This window comes from Myodes glareolus, chromosome 1, assembly GCF_982192425.1.
Source record: "Myodes glareolus chromosome 1, mMyoGla1.1, whole genome shotgun sequence".
Taxonomy (NCBI): domain Eukaryota; kingdom Metazoa; phylum Chordata; class Mammalia; order Rodentia; family Cricetidae; genus Myodes; species Myodes glareolus.
The window spans coordinates 97,519,077-97,543,830 of NC_142026.1; the positions used below are offsets into that span (position 1 = coordinate 97,519,077).

Here is a 24,754-nt window from a genome sequence, read left to right on the forward strand (position 1 = left end):
ATTTTACATGTTGCACCTTGATTCATTTAATTTGCAATTTTATTTTAAAGATGCAGAGGAGTTCTTTGGCCCCACACTATTCGATCCCAAACAATCCATTTCATGCATAAACTAACTGGTTCTTGGGAGCGCTATGGGAGACAGAAATGTGCTCATATTTATGCATGTCACACACCGCTCATTTGAATTTCATATCCTGGGAAATGTGTGCTCTTATGAGAAACATTTCATATCAGTTCACTTTTACTTTCCGAGGGATGGCTTCTCTCCCTTCCCTTGCTTTTCCCTCAGACATACAGACAAAGATGGATCAATAAAGAAAAAGGAATGGTATTCACATCCAATTTACATTATTTTCACAGTCATGATGAAAAGTTTAGGAATCAAAGGGACCAAGGATGGAGTTAAAACTGTTTCTCTTTGGAGATTGTTCAAAATACTGAATGACTAGGAATGCTTCTTCTTGTCCAGAAGACACACTGTCTTTGCTTGTGATTGGTTGTGGTGAAAATGATCTTCAAAGGCCCAGTGCGGTGTGAGTATTATATAAATGCCACTATGAGGATGTTGGCCTCGTTCATCTTTCAGGAAAACACAGGACCACTTTCGAGTTGCTGGCATGAATCCTACTGATGTGGAAGAAACCTCCCAAAACTCTGTGTTACCATGACTTCAGAGACCAAAAGAGAAAGCCTTGTCTTTTCTCTAGACTTTCTTTCTTTGCTCCAGTCATGATTTTTGAGATATGGTCTCATGTAGCCCAGGTTGACCTACTTGCCATATAGGGGAGGTGTGCCTTGAACTCGGGATCCTTCTGCTTTAACGTCGCAAGTATTAGGGTTACAACAGAAACTGTCACAACTTGGTCCCCTGAGTTTTCCTACTCTGAAGTTACTCACAGTTAAGGTGGTAACTGTACATGGTGTCCTTTCAGTTCTGTGGTGTAAGGGCGCTGTCTGTCTGCTGTTCTTAACTCACAGATGCATTGTGGCAGCTGTCATACCTTAAGAAGCAGTAAACGATTTCAAGACCTTGGTGGGGGTAGTGAAAGAAAAAAGATAGAAAATACACCTTTATAAAAAAAAGAAAAAAACGAAAGAAAGAAAAGCAAAAGAAAATAGGTAAGGTTAAATTGTAGTGTTTGTTTTAGCTCTTAAAGGATTCACTTAATTTCCCTTTCCTGTGATATTAAGACCTCAAATGAGGCCATGTTTATTTATCATCTGAAAGACAAAAATTGGACACTTTTTCTCATTATTTTGTACTATCTTCATGGAGGTAACTTTTCCTTGGGAGACACAAAAAACTACTCACTCTAGATAGGGCAACAATGACAGGTCATACAAATGATTCCATCCAAATCTAGGTTGATGAACCAATGAGTTTATTTGGCTTACTTGTAGGATCATGGGTAAGAGGAATGGGGATGTTTGCCAGACAACTATGTCGCTGAAAGACCCCACCCCAGCAAGAACAATGACCCCTCCAAAACTGAATAGATGGGGTCCCTCTCCAGTTAACCTCCTACCCACTATACATTCTAGAGATCACACACCATAGAAACAAAATGACATGTAGCTGGGAGGGTGTCAGTGGGACCTAAAGAGTGGCTGAAATCTCAGAATAAGGCCTGATGGCCCTCTTTGCCTTCTCCTTCTATAAAGGAATGCCACAGGTTCAATCTTGTTAAGGGTTTCCAGTGTGCAGTCATCCCTGTCACAGGTCAAAATGGTGAACAGCCACCTAATGCATAGAAGATAACATTGTACAATGGATGTGCTCTTGGACAGTTTGGAAACATTGTTATAGCCTTTACTGGTGGCACAGGTGTGCTACATGGAGTATATAAAACATATAAAATGACTTTGAATTACCAATCTTGACTTAAGAGTAAAGAAAGTAAATGTATGTCTTGGTTTAAGATACTATAACAAAGAACCATAGGGCAGATGGCTTATACATAACAAAAATTTGTTTCTCACAGTTCTGGAAGATAGAAATTTAAGAGCAAGATGTTAGTATGATTGAGTTCTGATGAAGAGATTTCTTGGCCGGGTGCACACTGCTACTGTACCTCATATGTTTTAAGAGCCCTCATATTGCTTTTAGAATAATTGAACTTCATTCATTAGTACTTTGCCCTTTTGACCCACTCATTTTCAAAAGGTCCACCTTTTAATATTATTGCATAGTCAGGGTTGCAATATATGAATTTGGAACATAAACATTTTATCCATTTCAAGGCAGTTTATAAATTATTTCAGTCAAAAAAAAAAGCCTATAGCAGTTGCTTCCCCTAAAAGACCTCTGTAAAAGTCTAATAGACAGACAGAAGCAAGGTTGGTTAGGAAGCGACAATGGCTTCTCCTTTTCCATTCTGGACACAGGATTTGATGAAGCTGGGTATGTCAGAGTATGTCTCATTATGTTAGCAGGTGATTTTTCAATGACATCTAGTAGGAAAATTATATATATATATATATATATATATATATATAGAGAGAGAGAGAGAGAGAGAGAGAGAGAGAGAGAGGAGCCCTCACTCCTTCAAGAGTCAGTGGTTTCCAGTAGGTGAGGGTCTAACCCTGGTCTTCAGCTGTAACCTTAGCAGTGGTTCCTCCTATAAGAATATTCCATGGGACACAATCTCAGGGGGGAAAGGCCATTCCAATAGACGTCACTGCTACATCCTTGGTTTGTGGCACCACTATTTCTTTAGTTTCACCTGGTGTTTTTTCAGTCTCTGTAACATGTTGGGCCTGCTTGTTTGTGTTTTCTGTCCTCGCCTGGTACCCCACAGCTGGCAGGCCCCAGAGAAAATCAACCACACAAGAGATCTCTATAAGTTATAATGCTGATTGGCCCATTAGGTCAGGCTTCTTACTGGCTAACTCTCTCATCTTGATTAACCCATTTTTTTTTTTTTATCTATTTTAGCCATGTGGCTCTGTACCTTTTTCACCTGCTGCTTTGGTGGCCTGGGCAGGAGTGGGAGGAATCAACTTCCTCCTCCCCAGAATTCTCCTGCTCTCCTTGCATCATTTCCACTTCCTGTCTGGTTTTCCCGCCTACACCTCCTGCCTGGCCAATCAGCGTTTATTTAAAACATGATTGACAGAATACAGACAATTCTCCCGTACCAAGTCTCAGTCTTGATAGCTTTTGAAAAGGTCGAACATTGTGTATCACATGAAGAGCCCTGAGTTGTTTTTAATAGCCATCCATTTAACTTCAATGTCTTTGTGTGCTCTTGTCAGCTTCCTCTGGCTCTAGTCTTTACATGTCCTCTACAGCACCCTCCTTCAGAGTGGCTTCCTTTGGTCTTACCTTGAGTTCTCTTCAGTTGTAGAGGCACTGAGAGCCTTTGGGGTCTCACACTTCGAATTATCACTTAAATCAGTCTTTCATCTCTGCAACGTGAACCTGAGGTAAAAATAATCCAATTCTCTGTTTTTATTAGATTTATCCCTGCTGTAGAAATTTCAATACATCAGTTTCTTCCCAGTAATTATAATAATTATAATAAATACCCAATTTTTAATTCTATAGGAGATATTTTCCTCTTCCATATATTTTTCTTAGTCCATGCTATAAAAAATAAATTGTGAGGTTTTATTTTAAAGGTACTCTGTCAATAAAAGTTTAAATAAAAGTCACTCCTTCATTGTCTTATCATTAAAGCAGGGCATTGCAATCAACTTTGATGCAAAAAAGAAGAAAGATGTTTACTTTCTTCTGTCCTTTTGTTGGGAGCAAAAGTCAGGTGTTTTGTCTTCCAAGCTGAGGAAAGACTCCTCTAGTTAGCCACGGTCCCTGCACGTTCTTGCAAGAAAAACCGTAAGCTATGATCTCTGTTGATTACACACTTTTTAAGAGGGTTGACACTGTGTGTAGAGAAGTTTGGCACTCAGATGAATACAATTTCCTCATGCGTCAGGGGTAAGCATGTGTTACAAGTGAAATAAAATGGTGAAATCTGACATTGGTTTTTATGTTAGGACACAGTGAGGCAGTCTGTTTTTGTACGTTCAGTGGATTTCAAAGTTAAATGTTTGCCTTTTGGCCCCAGGGTTCACTAACGCAATTCAAAATGCAAAGCTAAAAGCATTTTGAAATGAAAAATGTCAAAATCATTTAAAATGCATAAAGTAAACTGTAACATAGGCATCCTAAAAGGTTACACTGCCTCTCCAAGAGGATGTTAGCAAGTGTGGGAACTAGTCAGAAGTTCCTGTTGGGAACCTGTTAAGTAGTCCTTATCCACTCCCCACCCCACTACCATTTCTGACTTTCTGAAAGACAATGACGCCAAAGGCTTTCTTAATTAGAGAAAACATTTATTAATTTGTTAGCAATGTTCTGAAAGTACCAGACCAATCATATAGATAGTAATTTATGGACTAGTACTTACAAAAAGACTCGATGTTAGGAGAGCCATTATATTGACTATGCCCCAAGAGTCAAATATTACAGAGGCCGTTCACATGAACTACCTTGCTAAGTCTCCATGATGACCTTTGGAAATAGACGCTACTATCTGCATTTTATAGATGAGTGGAATAAGTCTTAGAGACATGCTCAGTCTCTAAATCCAGATTTGTTCAGTTTCAAAGCATTTTCTCATTTTACTGCACCATACAAGTCTTTAAAAGACCATGTCATACCTCCCAAGATAACAAATAAAATTTATTTTCTGAGTCAGTTGTCTCCAAAGTGGTAATGTACAGTTTCAAGAGAATATCAGATGCTCTGCTAAAGTCTGAGGAAAAAATGTTATCATTACCTTATATCTGAGGAGAAAGTGTCATTTCTTTTGTGGGGAACAGCAGTAAAAATGAATTAAGGTGGGCCAATTTTAAGATGCAAATTGACCACTACATCACTATTTAGTCTGTGAGGTTGCTTTCTTCACTTCCCTCCTTTTCTTCCTTTCTTAATTATTGTGTTCTTTTCCTTTTCGAGCTATTTCTTTACATTATAATTATAGTTTTCCCCTTCCTTTTTCCTCTTCTCCATTCCAAATCTCCCATGAACCCCCACCACTTTGTGCTCTTTCAAATTCATTACTTATTTTTTCCATTGTTACACTCGTACACACACCATTCATGCCTGTGTTCTCAATGCGTGTATACATACATATATTCCTAAATATATAAATACAACCTGTTCAGTCCATATAATGTTACTTACAAGTATATACTTTCAGGGCTGACCATTTGCTATTGGAAAACCAACTGGATTGACTAACCAATTGGTGTGCTCTTCCCTAGGGAAGACTTTTACTCTATTCTCGGCATTTCTTAGTTTCCTATAGTTCTTTTTCTAGGGTTAATGCCTCCAGAGCTTTCCCCCACCCGCACTGGCATGACTACTGGTATTGTCTTTTTTCAGGTCATACTTAGGCAGCCATGCTAGTGAGACTTCATGGGTGTAGCACTTCTGCCATTTCTAGGAAACACACTCTCACGGCAAACTTCTTGTTTCTCTGGCTTTCACAATCTTTCTGCCCCCTCTTTGAGAATGATTCCTAGTCTTAGGTGCAGGAGTTTTGTTGTAGATATCATCAGCTGGAATTGGGTTCATAACTCTGCATGCTGATCAATTGTGATTTTTAGAAATGGTCTCCATATGTTGCAAAGAGAAATTTCCTTAATGGGGGATTCCCAGTACCAGGTATGACTTCCCTCTTGTGGAGTGGGTCTGAAATTCAATTAGAGAACTGTTGGTTACAAAAATGATATGTGTGCCACTATTGCAACCTTGGGTTATCATGCCATGTTGGTCATTGTTATGGATTTTAGGTGTGACAGCTGGTAGGACTATTGGTTGTTTCCCTCTGTTAGAAGTTTATTTAACACTTTCTTGTACCATGAGAGCTAGTCCTCAGGGAGGAAACTTTCAGGTCAGATCCTGGGCTGTCTCTTGACTCTGTGTCCAAAGTACATGGGTTTTCAGCAATAGGAACTTACTTTTCACCTCTGGAGGTGGGGTGCAAAACAATAGAGCAATAACAATAGCCTATTGGTGTGGGAGCTCCTTCTGTCTATGTGTTGCTTTTATTGGTTAATGAGTAAAGAAAAACTGGGTTGGCCTGATAGGATAGAGTAGAGCTAGGCAGGGAAACTTAAACTGAATACTGGGAGAAAGAAGGCAGAGTCAGAGAGAAGTCATGTAGCCCCTCTGGAGACAGACACAAACTTTACCTGGTAAGCCACAGCCTCGTGGCGATACGTAGATTAATGGAGATAAGTTAATTTAAGATATAAGTTAGCCAGAAATACGTTTAAGCTATTGGCAAAACAGTATTGCAAATAATACAGTTTCTGTGTGATTAGTTCAGAGCTGAGCACCCAGGAACAAACAAGTGGCCTTTTACTACAACTTATAATATTTTGAATGTCTCTTGTACAACCCTGACCAACAACTTAAAAGACATAGTCTCATGCCTGGTGTTGGGAATTTTGTTAGATGGTCTGCTCTTGGGGTATGAGGTGGTGTATTGTCATCCCAGATAGTAAAATTTCATGTGAACTATGTATGCATAATTATATACTGACTTAAATGAATTATAGGTATTTTTATGTAGATAGTTAATGGTATAACTCCTTAAGACTTTTCAATTATCCTTACTGTAATTTTTGTGGTCTTACTTCCTTCTTCTGTATTTATTTTTCTATTCTTTCTTAATTAACCCCCCCATTCTTCCCATTTCTCCGCTCAGATAATTTTCCCTTTAGGTCATTTCTCTCCCTTCCATTACTCGTTCTCTTTAATGACAGATTCATAGACATATATATCACTTCTGATATATGAGTCCATACACATAGGTTGTACAGTTCAGTATTTTTTAGTATTGGGGCATACAGTGCACAGAAATGTACAATAACCATCACATTCATTTTAAAGCATTTTTATTACTGAAAAATACGTATTATCTACAAGTTGTCACCTCCATTTCCATTCATCCCTAAGCAAACATCTATCTGTTTCCTATCTTTGTGTATTTGTCTATCCTAAACATTTTTACAAAGGGAATAATTTAACACAAAGTTGTTAACTCTTTTAAGGTTTATGTGATTCTTTGACACAAGAACAGATGCTCTGCTTCAGAAGGAAATCTACTCTCCTCATGTAGACTAACTGGTGAGATAAATGATTGTATTTTTTCAGTAACTGAATTTTGTGAGGAGAAATTTTGACTTAAGAATAATCCCTGAGTCAAATTACAAAAACAATAAAAAATAAGCCAGGTGTGGTGGCACACAACTTTGATTCAAGTACTTGGAAGGCAAAGGCAGGTAGATCTCTGTGACTTTGAGGTCTCCAGGATAAATTTCAGGACAGTCATGCCATTACACAGAGAAATTTTGTCTCAAAACAAACAAACAAATAAAAAACAATAAAATATACAGTTGGCATTTCTCTTCTTAATACCAACTCTCTGTATGAGCTGTGAGCTACATTATAAAGTAAAAGAAGAAAAGTAAATCTAATCTTTTATAAAAAAGTGTTAATTATATTTTCATTTTAAAATGTTAATTAAAATTAAAATATTAATTGTCAGCAAGACACTTCTGTAGATTCACCTCTCTTCTTTTATTATTGATGAGCTTAGCTTTCAGTGTATAGATTAGCTTGAAATATTTCCTACAATATTAGGTAATGATTCAAAACTTAAAACAACAACAACAAAACAAAAACACAGACAAATAACCCATGCATGATAACACATACCTCTAATTCCCTCAGTTGGGAGATTGCAGCTGAGTTTGATGCCAGGTTGGTCTCTTATGAATTCTAGGTGAGCCTGGACTATAGTGTGAAAGTCGGTCTCAAAAATTTGTTAAGCAACTATAAAATAAAGATAAACTGTATAATTTTGGGGGGAGTGTTTAAAGTATTCTGATCCATTACTTTACATTTTTTCCATTAAATGTAACTATGGTTGCTTAATTAGATTTTATTGGTATTATTCTATTGGTATTTTACATAGTAATATATAATAAAAACAGCATTGGGGTGATCTCTTCTTATCATTATAAAGATAACTATAATGTGCAAACAAAACAATAAAATAATATCCAAAAGAAACTATGATAACAACATTAAAATATGTTTTTCCATTAGCCAAAAAGTACTGAAAAATGCATTAAGCCATGCAAATATTTAGAGAGACAAGAGACAAAGCACTGCCTACCTTTGCTATGTTTTGGTAAAGGACAGATGTCCCATCACGGGTCATCCAGAGCTGGTACACTACTGTGTTGATGCCATTAGTGAAGATAGTTCATTTACATAGCCATATATCATATCTCAACATTGCCTTTTGTTGATTCTGTGTTAACTATGGCAAAATGATATTTGGGCATTGATAAATAAAAGGAGTGGAGAAATGTGGGAACATTATAGCTGAAGTTTTATATTATAGTTCATGTTTCTTCTTCAGAAATGTATAATTTCTGCCAAATTCAAAGTCTGTCTATGTCACCAAACCAAAAGTCTGTCTATGCCACTTTTGAATTCCTTATCACCTAATTGTTTATATACATATCTTCTCTTATGACAACTTTGTATTGGCCAGCCAAGAGATTTTGTGTCTGTCTCTACCTTTAAGCAAGGATGGCATTCCTCTCTTTGCAATGATGTTCCAACTTCCCAGAGCCAAACCAAGCCTTTACAATAAGAAAAAAAGTCTCTAATATTTGCTCTCCATAAAAATGCTCAACCAATTTTAAACACTAAAATTATACTAATAACTTCTGGCATGTTTTGAGATTTACTTGATAGATTTTCTTGAGTCCATAAGTACTTTCTGTTCTCTGTCTTACATGTTTATTTGCCTCTCTAAACATCTGGAGATAGAGCAATAGATTCATTCCTCCCAATCTGTATCCAGTGGGCCTTGATAAATTTACTGACTTGTCTATTTTTCCATAAATCACAGCAAAACTAGCAAATAATAAAGTCATAGATATTTATTGTAACCCAGCAGCCACCAAAGGATTTATTCAGTGGCCTGATTATTTTAGCGTTAAAGATATAAATATCAATGGTTGGTATATACATACTGGTACCTTTTTAAAAGACGGGAATATGGAGAAGAAAATGTAAAGCTTATTAGTTTATCCTAACTAAGTTCCTCCAGAAAGCAGGCAGTGGTGTGCGTATGGCTTGATTATTAACAGTGAATTTGCATAGAACAGTAATGAAACACAATAAAGGGTAAAATAAACCTTTGAGAACCTTAAGATGTAGCCATCTCCAGAGAGTCCACATAGCATGTATGAAGAAGGAAGACTATGGCATTGTTTAAATGCACCAGTTCCTTTTTGCTGTCTGCTTATTCACTAGTGCATAGCAAACAGGTTGCCACAGAGGCCCAGCCCTCCCTGCAAGCTGAGCACCTGCAGGGGAAGAAGGCATAAGGTACACAGGAGGAGCCTGAGGCTCAGGGCCTGAAGGCGTTGGTCACAGACAATCCCACACCAGTTTGGAATTATGATTAATAGAATGGTTATTTATTCAAAGGGGAAAAAACTTACAGATTACCGTCCCAGACAACAGCCCCTCCGCGTGAACAGGAAAGGAGTCTAGGAGCCGGAAGCAGAGCTGGAAGCAAAAGGGGGAGTGGCGGACAGCTGCTGCTTTTTTTAAAGAGAGAGAGGCCACACCCCAATGGGCTGGTAACTCAGCGGTGATTGGCTGAAGGAGCGGAAGGAGCTCCCGCAGCAAGGGTCACTGCGTTGGGCCCTCATAACACTGAGTGTAGTCTATGTAGAGATGTTCACTGTAGATACCACCAGAGCTGGATTGAGTGGTCAATCTTTAGGTAAGTGAAAACCAAAAGAAATCTGACAGTTGTAGAAAAGATATCATACACACAGGTCGTTCATATATCCTTATTTTACATGGAGCAGCCCAAGTGCAACGTGGGAGATAGTCAAAACTATGGTGCTTACATGTAAAGTGGAGCTGACAGGCCCAGAAAGTTCCAGCTCTCTCCTTGACACTTTCTCTTCTTTTCAGTGGACACAATGCATGAAGCATCCGTGAGCATCTGTGACTTGTCTTGTCATGCTGACATTTAAATATCTCCTGTACTGTGGACATCATAGATAGATGACAGGAGGGCCTTCTGGTGCCTTACTTGATTTCTTCTAGCTAATGGCAAATACAATTCAAAATGATACCACAGAGCCAGTGAATGGATCAAGCTCAGGAATTAAGATTTGAAAAGAAGAAACCCCAGTCAGTGTTAAACCTCTCAGCATTTTTTCTTGGCCTAATAATTACCTTATATAACTTGACTAATCTTGAATATAGTCAAAACCTACTTAGCACAGAGATTCTCAGAGTCAATGATCTACCAACACAAATCTTACCAAAAAACAGTAGAAAATGTTTCTCCCACATTCAAGTGGCATCGTTTTTACACAAACACATATACTTAAATATTCTTTATATTTGCATATCTGAATGCTTGTACTAACACACATCTCTTGAGGCCTGCCTGAGACTCGTTATCAGAATGAAGATACCTCCACAGGAAGGTTGATTTGCTCTAATTCAAGATGATGGCATAATTGTTCCACTCTCATGGCAAAAATTACAGAGCGATATAATTATATAATGTTGCGCTGACATTCTCTGTACCTTTTAAAAAGATTATATTTATGTGATTAGAAAAAAGACACAGGATACAATTTATGCTTTATCTTTAATCCTATTGTTTAGAATGCTTAATTTGTAACAGAAGCATATCCCCCCCAATCCTAAATTCTGTTTCTTTAACACAGCACAGTGCTGCTGATAATGGACATGTCAGTATTTATGAGTACAAGCTCTGTCCTAACAGGTATTCAGCTCCCAGCAGCACCATTTTTGCTGAGACTCATGCATTTTTCATTGTCTAGTTCGTCTGAATTTAAAGTGGATGAGATGTCCTTTTAAATGCACAAACAAAGACAATGAAAATGTGTATCATAGCCTCCTCTCCATTTCTGCTACTAAAATTATAGGAACTATGAATCTTCCGTTGGAATGCATCTGCTGTGCTATTCTATGTACTATATGAATAACCAAGAGCCTGCTGTGCAAAATTTCACCCAGCACCAATTTTGGCATTTTTTTTTTTGCAAGATAGCACCTTTCTGGGCTTGCTCAGAAATGCAGTAGAAAATAGCTTATTAGTCTCAGTTTCTAACTGGCAGATGGGTTACAGTAAAAACAAGGATGTTTTCTGTCTCATTCTGGTAAATTTTCTAGCGAGGATAAGACGTCACCATGCCAGTCTTCCAATGCTCTGCCCTTCCCATACACAGACCCTAGCTCTGTCATTCCTTGTTGAGTACTTGTTTTCTTCTGTCTAGCAGTCATTAGACTTTAGGAACAATATGGGAATTGTTAGAGGCCGTTCATCCCTTTCTTCTTGGGAGCTCATGAGCTATACAATACAACCAACATAAGTAGAAATAGGAACACTCGCCTGAAGACACTTGACTCTGCCTTGGGGATCAGGAATGGCCAATGAGAGACTTTCAAGGCAACTTTGTTTGTTCAGGTCTTGAAGAGTTATGTAAATGACCTGCAGAGCAAGGGTACTCAAGAGAAAAACATGAAAGGCTTAGAATGACAGAAACCAACTCAGGGGATCCTTTGTGTTGGAAAAGACAGATTTCCGTGTGACATGTCACCATATGCATTCATCCTGTGCCAGTGGAGAGCAAAGAGTTTGATGGAAGCAAAATGGCAGAGCAGAGGCTGGACTTAGTAGGATACCAGCAGTTGGGTTTTTTTTTTGGGGGGGTTATATTCACTTTATTTTGATGTCTCTAATAAGTCATTCAAGCATGTAGGTGATATCTAGCTCCTTGAATCAAGAAAGGACTCATGAGATGATCTGGTAAGATATTCCTTGCACTTTTTCCTGATCCACATCATGTTTCTTAGCATGCCCTATAAAATTATAGTTTGTATTCTCAATCCAATCACAGCATCAAGACTGAAAGACATGACTGTTAATTAAAAGCTTAGCTCAACACGGTGGGTCTTCAGCCTTGTTCTGGTAAGGAAACAAGGGCAGGATTGTGTTGACCTCTTGTTGAGAGTCACACATTGCAGGTACCTTGGTGGAAAAGCTGTTGAAAGTCAGTCTGACTAGCTGTGGCTTTTGTGTTTGTTTCCTGTTTCCAGTATGATTCTGAAAACCAGTCTGCTGGATGAGTCTGTGCTCCACACATTCTCTGAGAACAGAGAATATTTTGGGTAGCTAATGGTAGCCCTGCATAGTAATTCAGAAGTTAGGTTTAGGAATCATATCACCTAGCTTCTACCTAATGTCTTTCCAGGATCTAAATTCAAAATGGGTATCTCTTTGACCTTGGGCTGGTGCTTTGCCTCTCTGTGGCTTAGGTCCTTATTTATCAAAAGACACAATAGCAACATTTGCTGTGTAAGATTCTCTGAGGATTAAAGAAAAATAGTATAAAATAATCCCAGTGCTTTTAAAATATGAATTTTTTTTTAATTTTTTTAACTAAGTTTCTTGGAAATCCAGTGTCAAAAGTTTGATTTTAATGGACTCTCAGTGACAGACTATATCTTACTCATTTTACATGTTTTAATACAGTGTATAGAAGGCTATTTTATAAGAAGTTATATGCAGTCACGTGATAGATTACGATTCTATTTCCTTGTGTAAGTATTCTGTTAAAATGTGTGGCTTGATTTATGATGCTACCAAGGTTTTAAACATGATTGTTATAATTTAAGTAGGTCATGTATTGTTTTAGCCTTCTCCACCAAGAAAGTATACTCCATATGATGCACTTTCTAGAGCATACTCAGCAACAGAAACATCCATTTAATACACTAGCTGTAACTTTGTCTATATCTCTTCCACTTTAGTGTTGACATTATTAGACAAATTAGGAGGAATGGTCAATCATAAGATTACTACCACTCTACTGCAAATTAACTATTTATCTACTATGATTAGTGTCGTACTACCTGGTGATTAGATCAAACACCTTCAAAGTCATCATCTTTGATTTCTCACCACTTTCTACCCATGTAGTGACAATTAATGATCTCACCTAAGAAACTCTCTGGACCCTAGGTTCCCAAGCCATGTATTGACAGGTAAAATTACATGAAATTAAAATGATTTCATACAACAAAGGAAACTATTAACAGAATAAAGAGACAGGCTTCTGAATGTAAGAAAATCTTTAACAGCAATACTTCAGACAGGGGCTGACACCTAAAATAATAAAGAACTGCTAAAAAAAATTCCAATCAATAAATGAAGCAAGGAACTAAATGAAATGTTCTCTAAAAATTAAATAGAAAGCTAGGATGCAGCTCATTTGGAAGAGCGTTTGTTGAGTTTGCATGATACAGCAAGTGCGACTCTCAGCACTGCAGAAACAAACAAACAAAATCTTGATATGTTATGTTAGTATACCTAAATTCAGGAGGATCAGAAATTAAAGGTCATACCTGACAGCATAATGGGTCTGAGGCCTTCCTGAGATAAGCTCTCTCAAAGAAGAAACAACAGGAAGAGGAGGCAAAAGAAGAAAGAAGAGGATGAAGTAGAAGAGACACAAGAGAAGGAGGAGGAAGAGGAGGAGGCAGCTGAAACAGCTGCAGCAGCACAATCAGTCATTGAAAGGTTTAAAAAGGTGTTAAACTCCCTCGCCATCTGGAAAATACAAAGTATTACAGCTTTGAGATTCCATCTCAACCACTGTCAGAGTGACCAACATCCAGAAAACTACCAAGTTCTGGTGAGAATATGGGGAAAGAGAAATCCCTTTTCACTGCTGGGGCAAATGTGAACAAGTACCATCACTGCAGAAATCAGAGCAGACAACTCCCAAAAACAACAAAAAAGAATAGAATCGCTGTCTAACTCAGCTATAACACTCATGTGTATACACCTAGAGAACTCCTACCACACAGATATTTGCACATCCATATTCACTATTGCTCTATATACAATAGCTAAGAAATGGAACAAGCCTAGATGTCCATCAACAGACAAATAGGTAAGAAACTATTGTACGTGAATAGGAATAAAATCAGAACACTTACAGTGAAATGGATGGAATTGGAAAGTAGTCTATTAATCCAAGTATCTCAGACATTGTAAGACAGGCATTCCATTTCTCTCACGTGCAGATCCTAGATTTTAAAGTTATATGCTTATAAATTGTTTGGGGGGGCTGCAGATTATGAAGCTAGAAAAGGGGCTGTTGGGGGCTCCTAAGAAAGGATTGGGGCTGGGAGGAGAAGACGGATGAAGCACATGCGGCATGAAAACAAAATGTGTTGGAGGAGGGAGTGTGGGGAGCAGGGACATGGAGGAGCAGAGCAGGGAGGAGGGCCAAGACAAACAAAGTGTGTATTGTGGTATCATAATTAAGCCTATTACTTCATCTCCTAATTTTTAAAAAATTATATTTACAAATGTTTATTTGAGTTCTTTTCTTTTTTTCCATTGGTGAAGGAGAGGGGTTTATTGTTTCTTTTGTAGCTTTGAGAGCTCAGCTCAGGACCTTGCCCATGCTAAGTAAGTGATCTACCATACCCGACATCCTCAACTCAGTTGATCTTTAAGAAACAAAAGCTCTGCTCCCAGGGAGGGGAGCAGAGAAAAATGTAGCTCTCAATAAAAAAAATCAATCAATCTATCTATCAATCAATCAATAAATTAATAATTTTTAAAAAGCCCTGATATTCCTGTATAGTCAGCTCTAATTATACTTTGTCTCGCATGTCTTTTAATCCTTCCATTTCCCAATCCTCTAACTATAGATACAGGAAACATAAAAAAAAAAAAAACATAGTCAGATGAAGGCAAAAGATGCCGAACAAACAAGCAAGCGGTAACTACAACGTAATGAGAGAAAAGTAATAAAAGAGATGTGTCCGGAGGAAAAGAGAGCAGTAAGGCCTCGCAAAACAAGTGGCAAAAGAGCCAAATGTTGAGAGAATGACTAGGCTGGAGAAGGCATGGTGTACATTCCGCAAATGATAACTGTAAAGGACTGTGAGAGAAGAAGATCACTGTTCACTGCTGAAATATAAGTAGCTCCAAGAGTCGGGAACTCTGGCTTCATGGAGGAATGCCGTGAGATTGGAGAAGCGGGCGTTAATGGCCCAGAGGCCACTGGAAAGAGAACATTAACAACGTCATTCCAGTTGCCATATAACCCTTGGAAAGCCACGTGCCCCAGAGCAACACCATTTTGCTTTTCTCATAACTCTCTTCTTTGAGCAGCAGTCTCTAGGGATGGCTCCTCTCTTCTCCTTTGTATAGGCTGGCTTAGTATGTTGGTGGCAGGAGATGGCCAAACCCCCATTCTTTTTGACACAGAGGCTGCCTGGATTTCTCCCCTTATTTCCCAGGTGCCTCTCAGTATTCAGCAGGACACCTCAGGCATCTTACTGGGAAGCTGTCTCCTCAGAGGAGAACATAAACTGCTGCCAAACTTCTCAAAGGCTAGGCCCAGCAGGCCCGTGGCTGCATTGCCTCTGAACTCGAGTGTTCAAAGCAAGGCAAGATCAACCTCAGCTTCCAAAAAAAGGAGAAATAGACCCAGAAGACAAAACAAAACAAAAATCGACCTGTGTTTGCCATAGTCTTTGTGTTTATACTACTGCTTTCTTATATTATACTGCTGCTTCCACAAATAAACCAAAAAGATCCAAAGAGACTTTCAGAGAAGTCTGCCTCCTACTTCCAGAGGATTTTCGTGTGTGTGTGTGTGTGTGTGTGTGTGTGTGTGTGTGTGTGTGTGTGTGTGTGTGTGATGACTACAAAGCTTGTGTGGGCATTTCATTTCCATGGAAACTGAACACTCTGACTCTTGCCTCCAGTCCCCACTTCAGAAGTCTACAAGAGCATTGCCTATGAAAACGGCAATGAAAATATTTGCATAATTATTATGCTACTGCAGTCCTGAGTCTATTTCAGGAATAATAGTTTTAATATACAGGCAGTTGTAACTTGAAAAGCAAGGGATAAGGACCCAATGCGTATTAAAGCTTCTTGGGGCAGAGTTCTGGAGGCTAGGAGGAAGCGAGAGGTGGTCCTTCTGGATTTCCAGAGGCTTGTTTTATCATTCCATCCAGGAGTTTCTTGAGTCTGGAGTTGATCTGTAAAGCAGAGGATCTTTCTTTATTGTTTTATTGTACACACAGATGATATTGGGATATGCTTCCTGTTTGCCAGGGCTGGGTGTGCTCCCAGCATCACCAATGCACAGTCGTGTGTAAAGCACAACAGCCTCTGGAGTACGGTGATTGGTATGGAGCCAGGTTCCCATGAAGAGGCTCGATCTCATAACCAGGTTTTGCTTTATCCTCATTATGTGTTCTGTGGGCAGATTAATGAAGCATGATAAGCATTAGTTTCCATTTCTACAAAGCCTCAGTAATAACTGCACAGTTCCCCAAGCATCGCTTCAATGGTTACAATAGATAGTATTCACTGCCCTTAACTCAGTGCCTGCTATGAATTATCGATGGAATTAACTACTGCTGTTTGCACGGACTTCCTGCTGACACCGCTGTATTTCTCTTCATTTCTCAGGGAAATGCTAATCTCTGTGGCTTTGGGCCAAGTGTTATCCCTTCTTGTTTGTGGAATCAGCTTGACCAGCAAGTACCTGGCAGAAGATTTTCATGCCAACACCCCAGTCTTCCAGAGCTTCCTCAACTACATCCTCCTCTTCTTGGTCTATACCACCACCCTAGCTGTCAGACAAGGTAAGCTGTCCCTGAGCCCCGGAAAAGGACTTTTACGGCCATGTAGAAGAACATGAGCCTAGACGAGGTATCATTTCATCACTGGTAGCACCAGTGAGATGACTCATATCCCCAGAGCTCATTTTGTCATTTTGTAGTAACACTGCAAAGAAAATGAGGGGATATATCTCAAAGAAGCATACATTGTGTAAATTCAGCAAAAAAAGAAAAAAAAGGATATATGTGTTGAAGAAAAGTACAGTTACTCACAATTTGAATTCCTTTTAAGGCTTTTGTTCCTCTCAATGAATCTAAGTAGAGTAGCGTCTAAAACCTGGATCGGGCCCAGTGCAACTCTCCTAAAGATGCTAGTCCTGAGCTGTCTAAGGGAACTGAAGACAAATATATGTTCTCTAGGAAAGTCATATAAATACTAATAAAAACAACTTGTGTAATAATGCAAGAGGAATAAAAGAAAAGAAAATTCTCAAAAATGGCCAAGTGTGGTCCTATTTTATACTTAAAATAATAAGGCAATAAAAACAAGTTTTCCAAGAGTCAATATAAAAAAAAATACCTTTTAAAAGAGTAGGTCTAATAAAAATTACCTGGGAGGGGGCGCATCCTAAAGGGCGTTCAGAGCACTATGAGCATACTATCTAACTTGACAAAATCCTTTTACTGACAGTTCCACAAAAAGCCAAAATTTTCCCCTTAATTGTAGTTGTTGAAAAGGGTCCATTGAAGAATAATCACTAATAGGTTTGAAAGTAATCATAAACTTTAATAACAAACGACAGCATGTATATCGCTAAATACATTAGGAATTTTTTGGAGATTGCAATCTTTAATCTCAGAAACATATATAAGAGAAGAATCTGTCTGCAATGACAGTAACATGAATTTTCAATATCCAAATTTTGTGCAATTGATTTGCCTCTTCTTTTTAATTGTATTTATTGAGCTATATAATTTTCTCTGCTCCCCTCCCTTCCTCACCCCTCTCCTTTTACCCTCTTCCATGGTCCCCATGCTCCAAATTTACTTAGGAGATCTTGTCTTTTTCTACTTCCCATGTAGACTAGATCCATGCATGTCTCTCTTAGTGTCCTCATTGTTGTCTAGGTTCTCTGGGATTGTGGATTGTAGTCTGTTTTTTCTTTGCTTTACGTCTTAAAGCCACTTATTAGTGAGTACATATTATATTTGTCTTTCTGAGTCTGGGTTACCTCATTCAATATATTTTCTAGATCCATCCATTTGCCTACAAATTTAAAGATGTTATTTTTTCCACTGTGTAGTATTGCATTGTGGAAATGTACATTTTTCTTATCCTTTCTTAGGTCAAGAGGCATTTAGGTTATTTCCATGTTTTGTTTTTTTATTATTATTTATTTTATTTTATTTTTATTTATTTACTTAATTTTTGTTTTCTTCTTCTTTTTTTATTTGTTTGTTTATAAAAATTTCCACTTCCTCCCCTCCTCTCCATACCCTCCCATTCCTCCCACTCCCTCCCCCACTACTCCCTCTCCTCCTCCCTCTCCAGTCCAAAGAGCAGTCAGGGTTTCCTGCCCTGTGGGAAGTTCAAGTTCCTCCCCCCTCCCTCCAGGCCTAGGAAGGTGAGCATCCAAATAGACTAGGATCCCAAACAGCCAGTACATGCAGACGAAACAAGACCCAGTGCCATTGTCAATGGCTTCTCAGTCAGCCCCCATGTCAGCCACATTCAGAGAATCCGGTTTGATCACATGCTCGTTCAGTCCCAGTCCAGCTGGCCTTGGTGGGCTCTCATTCGATCAGTCCCCTTGTATCAGTGGGTGAATGCACCCCTCGCAGTCCTGATTTCCTTTTTCATGTTCTCCCTCCTTCTGCTCCTCATTTGGACCTTGGGGGGCTCAGTCCGGTGCTCCAATGTGGGTCTCCGCCTGTATCGCCATCCATCGTCGGATGAAGGTTCCCTCTGGTCCTGCCTAGCTTGCTCACGTTTTCCCTCCTTCTGCTTCTCATTTGGATCTAGGGAGTTGTAATAGCAAGAACATGGAAACAACCTAGGTGCCCCTCAATAGAAGAATGGTTAAAAAAAAGGTGTGGAACATAATACACATTAGAGTTCTACTCAGCGGTAAAAAACAATGACATCTTGAATTTTGCATGCAAATGGATGGAAATAGAAAACGCTTTACTGAGTGAGGTAACCCAGACCCAAAAAGAGGAATATGGGATGTATTCACTCATAAGTAGATTCTAGCCATAGTTAAAGGTCTTTGAGCCTATAATTCGAGATCCTAGAGAAGCTAAATAAGAAGGTGAACCTGAAGAAAATCATATAGTTATCCTCCTGGATATAGGAAGTAGTCAAGATTTCAAGGCAAACTTGGGTGCACGGGGTGGGGGGTGGAAGTAAGGGGAGATGGTTAGAGAGAAGGGAGAGGGGGAGGATTGGGGATGGTGTGGGGGAATGAGATGGGGGGAGGAAGGATGGATATGGGAGCAGGCAAGTATATATCTCAACTAAGGGAGCCATTTTAGGGTTGGAAAGAGACTTGTTTCTGGAGGGGTTCTCAGGCCCAAGGAGAGGTCCCCAGATTCTTCCCTGGGCAGCAGAGGAGAGGGTGCCTGAAATGGCCTTGGCCCATAACCATACTGATGAATATTTTGCGTATCACCATAGAACCTTCATCTGGCGATGGATGGAGATAGAGACAGAGACACATATTGGAACACTGTTTCCACAGAGACACATATTGGAACACTGTTTCCATGTTTTGGCTATAACAAATAACGCTGCTATGAACATAGTTGAGCACATGCCCTTATGGTATGATTGAACATCCTTTGGGTATACACCTGAAAGTGGTATTGCTGGGTCTTGAGGTAGGTTGTTTTCTAATTTTCTGAGAAATTGCCATACTGATATCCAAAGGGGCTATACCAGTTTGCACTCCCACCAGCAATGGAGGAGTGTTCCCTTTATTCTACATCTTCTCCAGCATAAGCTATTACCAATGCTTTTGATCTTGGTCATTCTGACAGGTGTAATCTCAGAGTTGTTTTGATTTACATTTCTCTAATGGCTAAGGTTGTTGATTATTTCCTTAAGTGTCTTTCAACCATTTTAGACTCATCTGTTGAAAGTACTCTGTTTAGGTCTGTACCCCATTTTTTTAAAATTGGATTATTTGTTCTTTTAATGACCAATTTCTTGAGTTCTTTGTATATTTTGGAGATCAATCCTCTGTCCGATGTGAGGTTGGTGAAGGATCTTTTCCCATTCTGTAGGCTGTTGTTTTGTCTTGTTGACCATGTCCTTTGCTTCACAGAAGCTTCTCAGTTTCAGGAGGTCCCATTTATTAATTGTTTCTCTTGGTGTTTGTGCTTCTGGTGTTATATTTAAGAAGTGGTCTCCTTTGTCAGTGCATTCAAAGGTACTTCTCACTTTCACTTCTATGAGGTTATCTTTAGGTTGAGGTCTTTGATCCATTTGGACTTACATTATGTAAGTCCATGGTTATAGATAAGGATCTATTCTCATTCTTCTCCATGTTGCTATCCAGTTATGCCAGTACCATTTGTTGAATATGCTTTCTTTTTTCCAATTTATATTTTTTGCTTTTTTTGTCAAAGATTCAGTGTTCATAGGTGTGTGGATTAATATCTGGGTCTTCAGTTCAGTTCCATTGGTTTTCCTGCCTGTTTTTATACCAGTTCAGGCTGTTTTCAGTACTGTAGCTCTATAGTAGAATTTAAACTCAGGGATTGTGATGCCTCCAGAAATTCCTTTATTGCACAGGATTGTTTTGTCTGTCCTGTTTTTTTGCTTTTTCATATAAAGTTGAGTATTGTTCTTTAAAGGTCTGTGAAGAATTTGCTGGGATTTTGATGGGCATTGCTTTGAATATGTCGATTGCTTTTGGTAATATTGCCATTTTTACTATGTTAATTCTACCTATCCAAGAGCATGGGAGATCTTTCCATTTTCTGGACTATAACAGTTTTAAAAGACCTGTTTTGAAAATTTTATAAAAGCATCACCTACATGGGTAGTAGAAAATGACACGATCTCCTGAGAGAATTGGGAGCATGGGGACCTTGGGAGAGGATTGAAGTGGAGGGGAGAGGCAGGGAGAGGAGCAAAAAAAATGTAGAGCTCAATAAAAATCAATTAAAAAATCAATATTTCATTTTTACTTGTCTTTATTTGGATTTTTGTCTAGAATGCTCAGTTATACTGACTTAGCTAATAGCAGACTTCATCTTAGAAGACAATAGATCAAAGGTAGCTGGGGTGGTGTGGTGTAATTGCTAAAGGGTCTGCTTTGTAAGTGTGAGATCCTGAGTTCAGATTCTCAGAACCTCCCTCAAATTCTGGACATAGTAGCATACATCTGAATAGCACAACTGGGGAGGCAAATCCCTGGAGCTCACTGGACAGCTGACTGAGCAGAATTATCTTTAGATACGGCAAAACACTGTGTCATAACTTACGTTGGAGAGTAATTGAGCATGGTCCCTGATGTTAATCTCTGGGATTTACATAAACATACACGTGTATGCCTACATAGGCGTGTGCGTGTGTGTGAATACCCCCATACAAACACATACATTACCCCCTACACACACATACACACAAACACTTGCATGCATACCTATATATGTGTGAACACACCCACACAAGCACGTACATAACCTCCTACACACACACACACACACACAAGAAATTACTGCATTAGTACTCACTTGCCTTTTCAATTTGTTGAATATACATTAGAACATAATTTAGTTTGCTTTCCCTAAGTTGATGTTTCTAATTTTTTTTTCTGTTTTAATATCAATAGCTGTAACTAGTTTTAAGAAAAAACTGTCAGCCTACAAAAGTTACAGCCACTAAATCTCAGCTATGTTTCCTCTGTGTGAGTTGGAAGCTGATGAATTTGAATGGTATAAGTGTGTTGCCCAACAGTTATCCTACTGTTTCTTGAATGGTGCTTCAAGCCAGGAAAAGACTCCAGGAAGTGAGGCAGTGGGGGAGGCATACAATTAGTAACTCATTTCTGAGAACTGTGGGAATGTATCAGCAAAGGAAAGATAGGAGAAGAATGTAAAATTTCATTTGATGGGAGCTTGAATCAACATTAAAAAGAATCGTATTATTTAGCCCAGTATAAGGATTATAATTAAGAATAATGGGATTAAATTGGGAACAATTTTGCAATAGACTAATGATGAAAAAATTTTTCATGCGAAAAATGGTGAATTCATCTTTTGTGATCTTTAAGTATTACTGATTTTGAAATCATAAATTATTTCTCCTCTTTGAGTTCTTGTCTATATTATTTTCTAAGAGTCCAGAGATTTAGTAAAAGGCTTTATCTATGACAAATAAGCATATTAAAAATCAGAAAGAATGATTATAACAATTATAAGTAGAAACTAGAAAACTGACTTATGACAAGATTCAGTATTAATAATATTAATAACACCATCTACAGAATCTTTGTAACAGTGTGTATGATATCTCTTTTTACTCCTTCAACCCAAGGAGATAAGTATCATTCAAAATTTTAGACGTAAGACAACCAAGAACACTGCTCAAGGATAGGAGGTAGGAAAAGGTGGACGCTGGAGCTAGGAAAAGGTGGACGCTGTGACAGACTGGGATTGGGGAGGGGGCCCTTGCTTCTTCTTGTGAAGTTAAGAAGAGGCAACAGGAGAGATGGGAGATGCTTTACAACAAAAGGAGACATTCATGTTGCTTGAATTTGAAAGCCCTAAACAGAAAACTGGCCTGAGGTATAGTGAGACCTAGCAGTGAGAAGAGGAGTCTTCTAGACTATGGGAGGAACATCAGTGTGGACAAGGAAGAGGAACAAAGAGGGTGAAGATAGGACAGAAGCCTGGAGGCCCTTTAGAAGGAAAAACTAAAATGGGCCGAGGAAAACCTGTCTTCCCAGGAGAGAGTCAGTTCCCACAATGCAGAGCTCTCTGGAGAGTTTCCCTTCTCCCTGGATGAGCACTGAACTTGCTTGTGTGTCTGTATTTGGTGTCTACTCATAATGCTTGTTTTAAATTTCATCTTTAGAGTTTTAATAGGCGGGTATTAAGCTAACATCTGGAAATCAACATAGTAATTGCATTAAGTTTGTATATGCTGAGTGATTTTGATGTTCTGGAAACATAACCTCTGTGTTCAGGAACCTCTATGTAAGCGAGTCTTTTACAACCAGGCTCTCCTTTCTCAGTACTCTCATAATCGGCAGGTAGGATCAAGTGCTGACCATTCCATCTCTTCTAGCACAAATAGTATCCAGTTGGGCCTCCATATTAATGATACACATATGCCTTAGAGCACTTGACAGCAAGCAGTTTCCTGATTGTATTTTATTTACTTAGTTTTAAACAGCTCTCTGTCAGTGCACTCATACAGCTTCTAAAACTTATGGTTGTCATATCTGAAACCCTCTGAGAATATTTAAGGGTGATATCACTATAAGTAACCTTGTCAAAATTCTGACTGCAAGGTTAGGATAAATTCTTCCTCTCAAATTTGCACTAGATCAATGCCTAAAAGACATGGAGGTAGCAGGTTCCAGTGTAGGCTCAAGTAAAGGTAGTTATGAACTTGCCCTTGGGCATTAACTAATTCCTGGGAAAATGTGGATTGTGTAGTCTTCCAAAATAGTGCATCTTGCTGAACAAGTTCTAATCGTAGCCTGAAAGACTGAAGCTATGCTTTTGTCCAGTTGGTTCTGAAACTGGGAATCTGACTTCAGTTCCTAGCAGAGCCCACCAGTGGTAGATCCCACAGAAAGAAGTGAACTTCACAACTGTGGCTTGCTCTGATGTGTCCATTTGAAGAATTAAAGTAAAATTGGATGTACTGTTACTTCAACCAAGAAGTATTTGGGATGTGAAATGTGCCCATAAAAAACCTGGAAAGCAAGAACCTTAAGACTGTAACTAAGAACGCAAGTGAAGCTTCAGACCTGATGATCCACCTAAGAAATACACGAAGACTCTACCTCCTCTCTACATCCTTTGTCTTTTAAAAAATAATTTCAGATAATGCTAGCTGAAATGAAAAAACCAAGAGACACAAAGAAAATGCAAATACTGTACAACCAAAGGACAGGCTAGAGTTCAACTAAGATTGATTCCTTGCTTTTGTCAGGCAGAAGCAAGAAATATGACCAGCGTTTAAAATTAAAGGTGACATGGGATACTTTTCTTAGAAAGAAAATATAATCAACTCTTTTTTTTTGCCACAGTCATCTCTTACCAATTTTAACTGTTTGCCAGAACTTCCTATGTAACATAATTCAGCCTTCCTATGTAACAGATGACGTCATTTTATTTATTACTATTTTTTTGTATTTGTATTTAATTAAGGGAAATAAAGAAAGTGAAGCAAAGGCAGTCTACTTAGGGAGAAACAGGTGTGCATTGGGAGCTTTTGTTCTTACTTCAGTCGTGGCGTGGAGAAGATATGGAAGTACGAATGGAACCAGAAGTGCTAGCCACTGTGCAGACCCCGGAGTACCCTTCAGGATTCCTGCTGACAGGTCTTACAAGGGTTGCTTTGTCATTGAAAAGAATCTCGTTAAGCTCTTCCAACTCTGAATGAAAAGCAATCTTCCAGCTAAAGCAATTTGATAAGCATCTCATTCTTGAAGATAGACTTTCACATATTTTCTATCATGTCTTGCTTTGTGTGAGTGTGACAATGAAATAAGTCTCAAATAGTGCAATATAACATTCATAAGCAAGCCTTAAAATAGTCATGCAGTTAGGAAAAAAATAATGTAGAAGTTCATCTTAAAAAATAGGATTTTTGCTCATAAGGAAGTCTTGACAACTTGATAGCATCATGCTGGGGTTATCTCTCTCTGTGTTTCTCTCTCTTTTCCCTCTCTCTCGGGTTGTGGTACTATTCTTCATTTGAGAATCTCTGCCCTTGCCTAAATTGGAATGTGTTTACTGTTTACCACAGGTAGTCAAA

General features: G+C 38.7%; 1 protein-coding gene across 1 annotated transcript in view; it reads left to right on the top strand.

Annotated features, from left to right (window-relative positions):
* Positions 1-24,754, top strand: part of Slc35f1 (solute carrier family 35 member F1) — a 422,660-nt gene that overhangs the window by 250,237 nt on the left and 147,669 nt on the right. Inside the window, exon 2 of the mRNA XM_048425316.3 lies at positions 16,601-16,776. Coding sequence (XP_048281273.1) covers positions 16,601-16,776 — 176 coding nt within the window. The remainder of the gene's footprint in view (positions 1-16,600; positions 16,777-24,754) is intronic.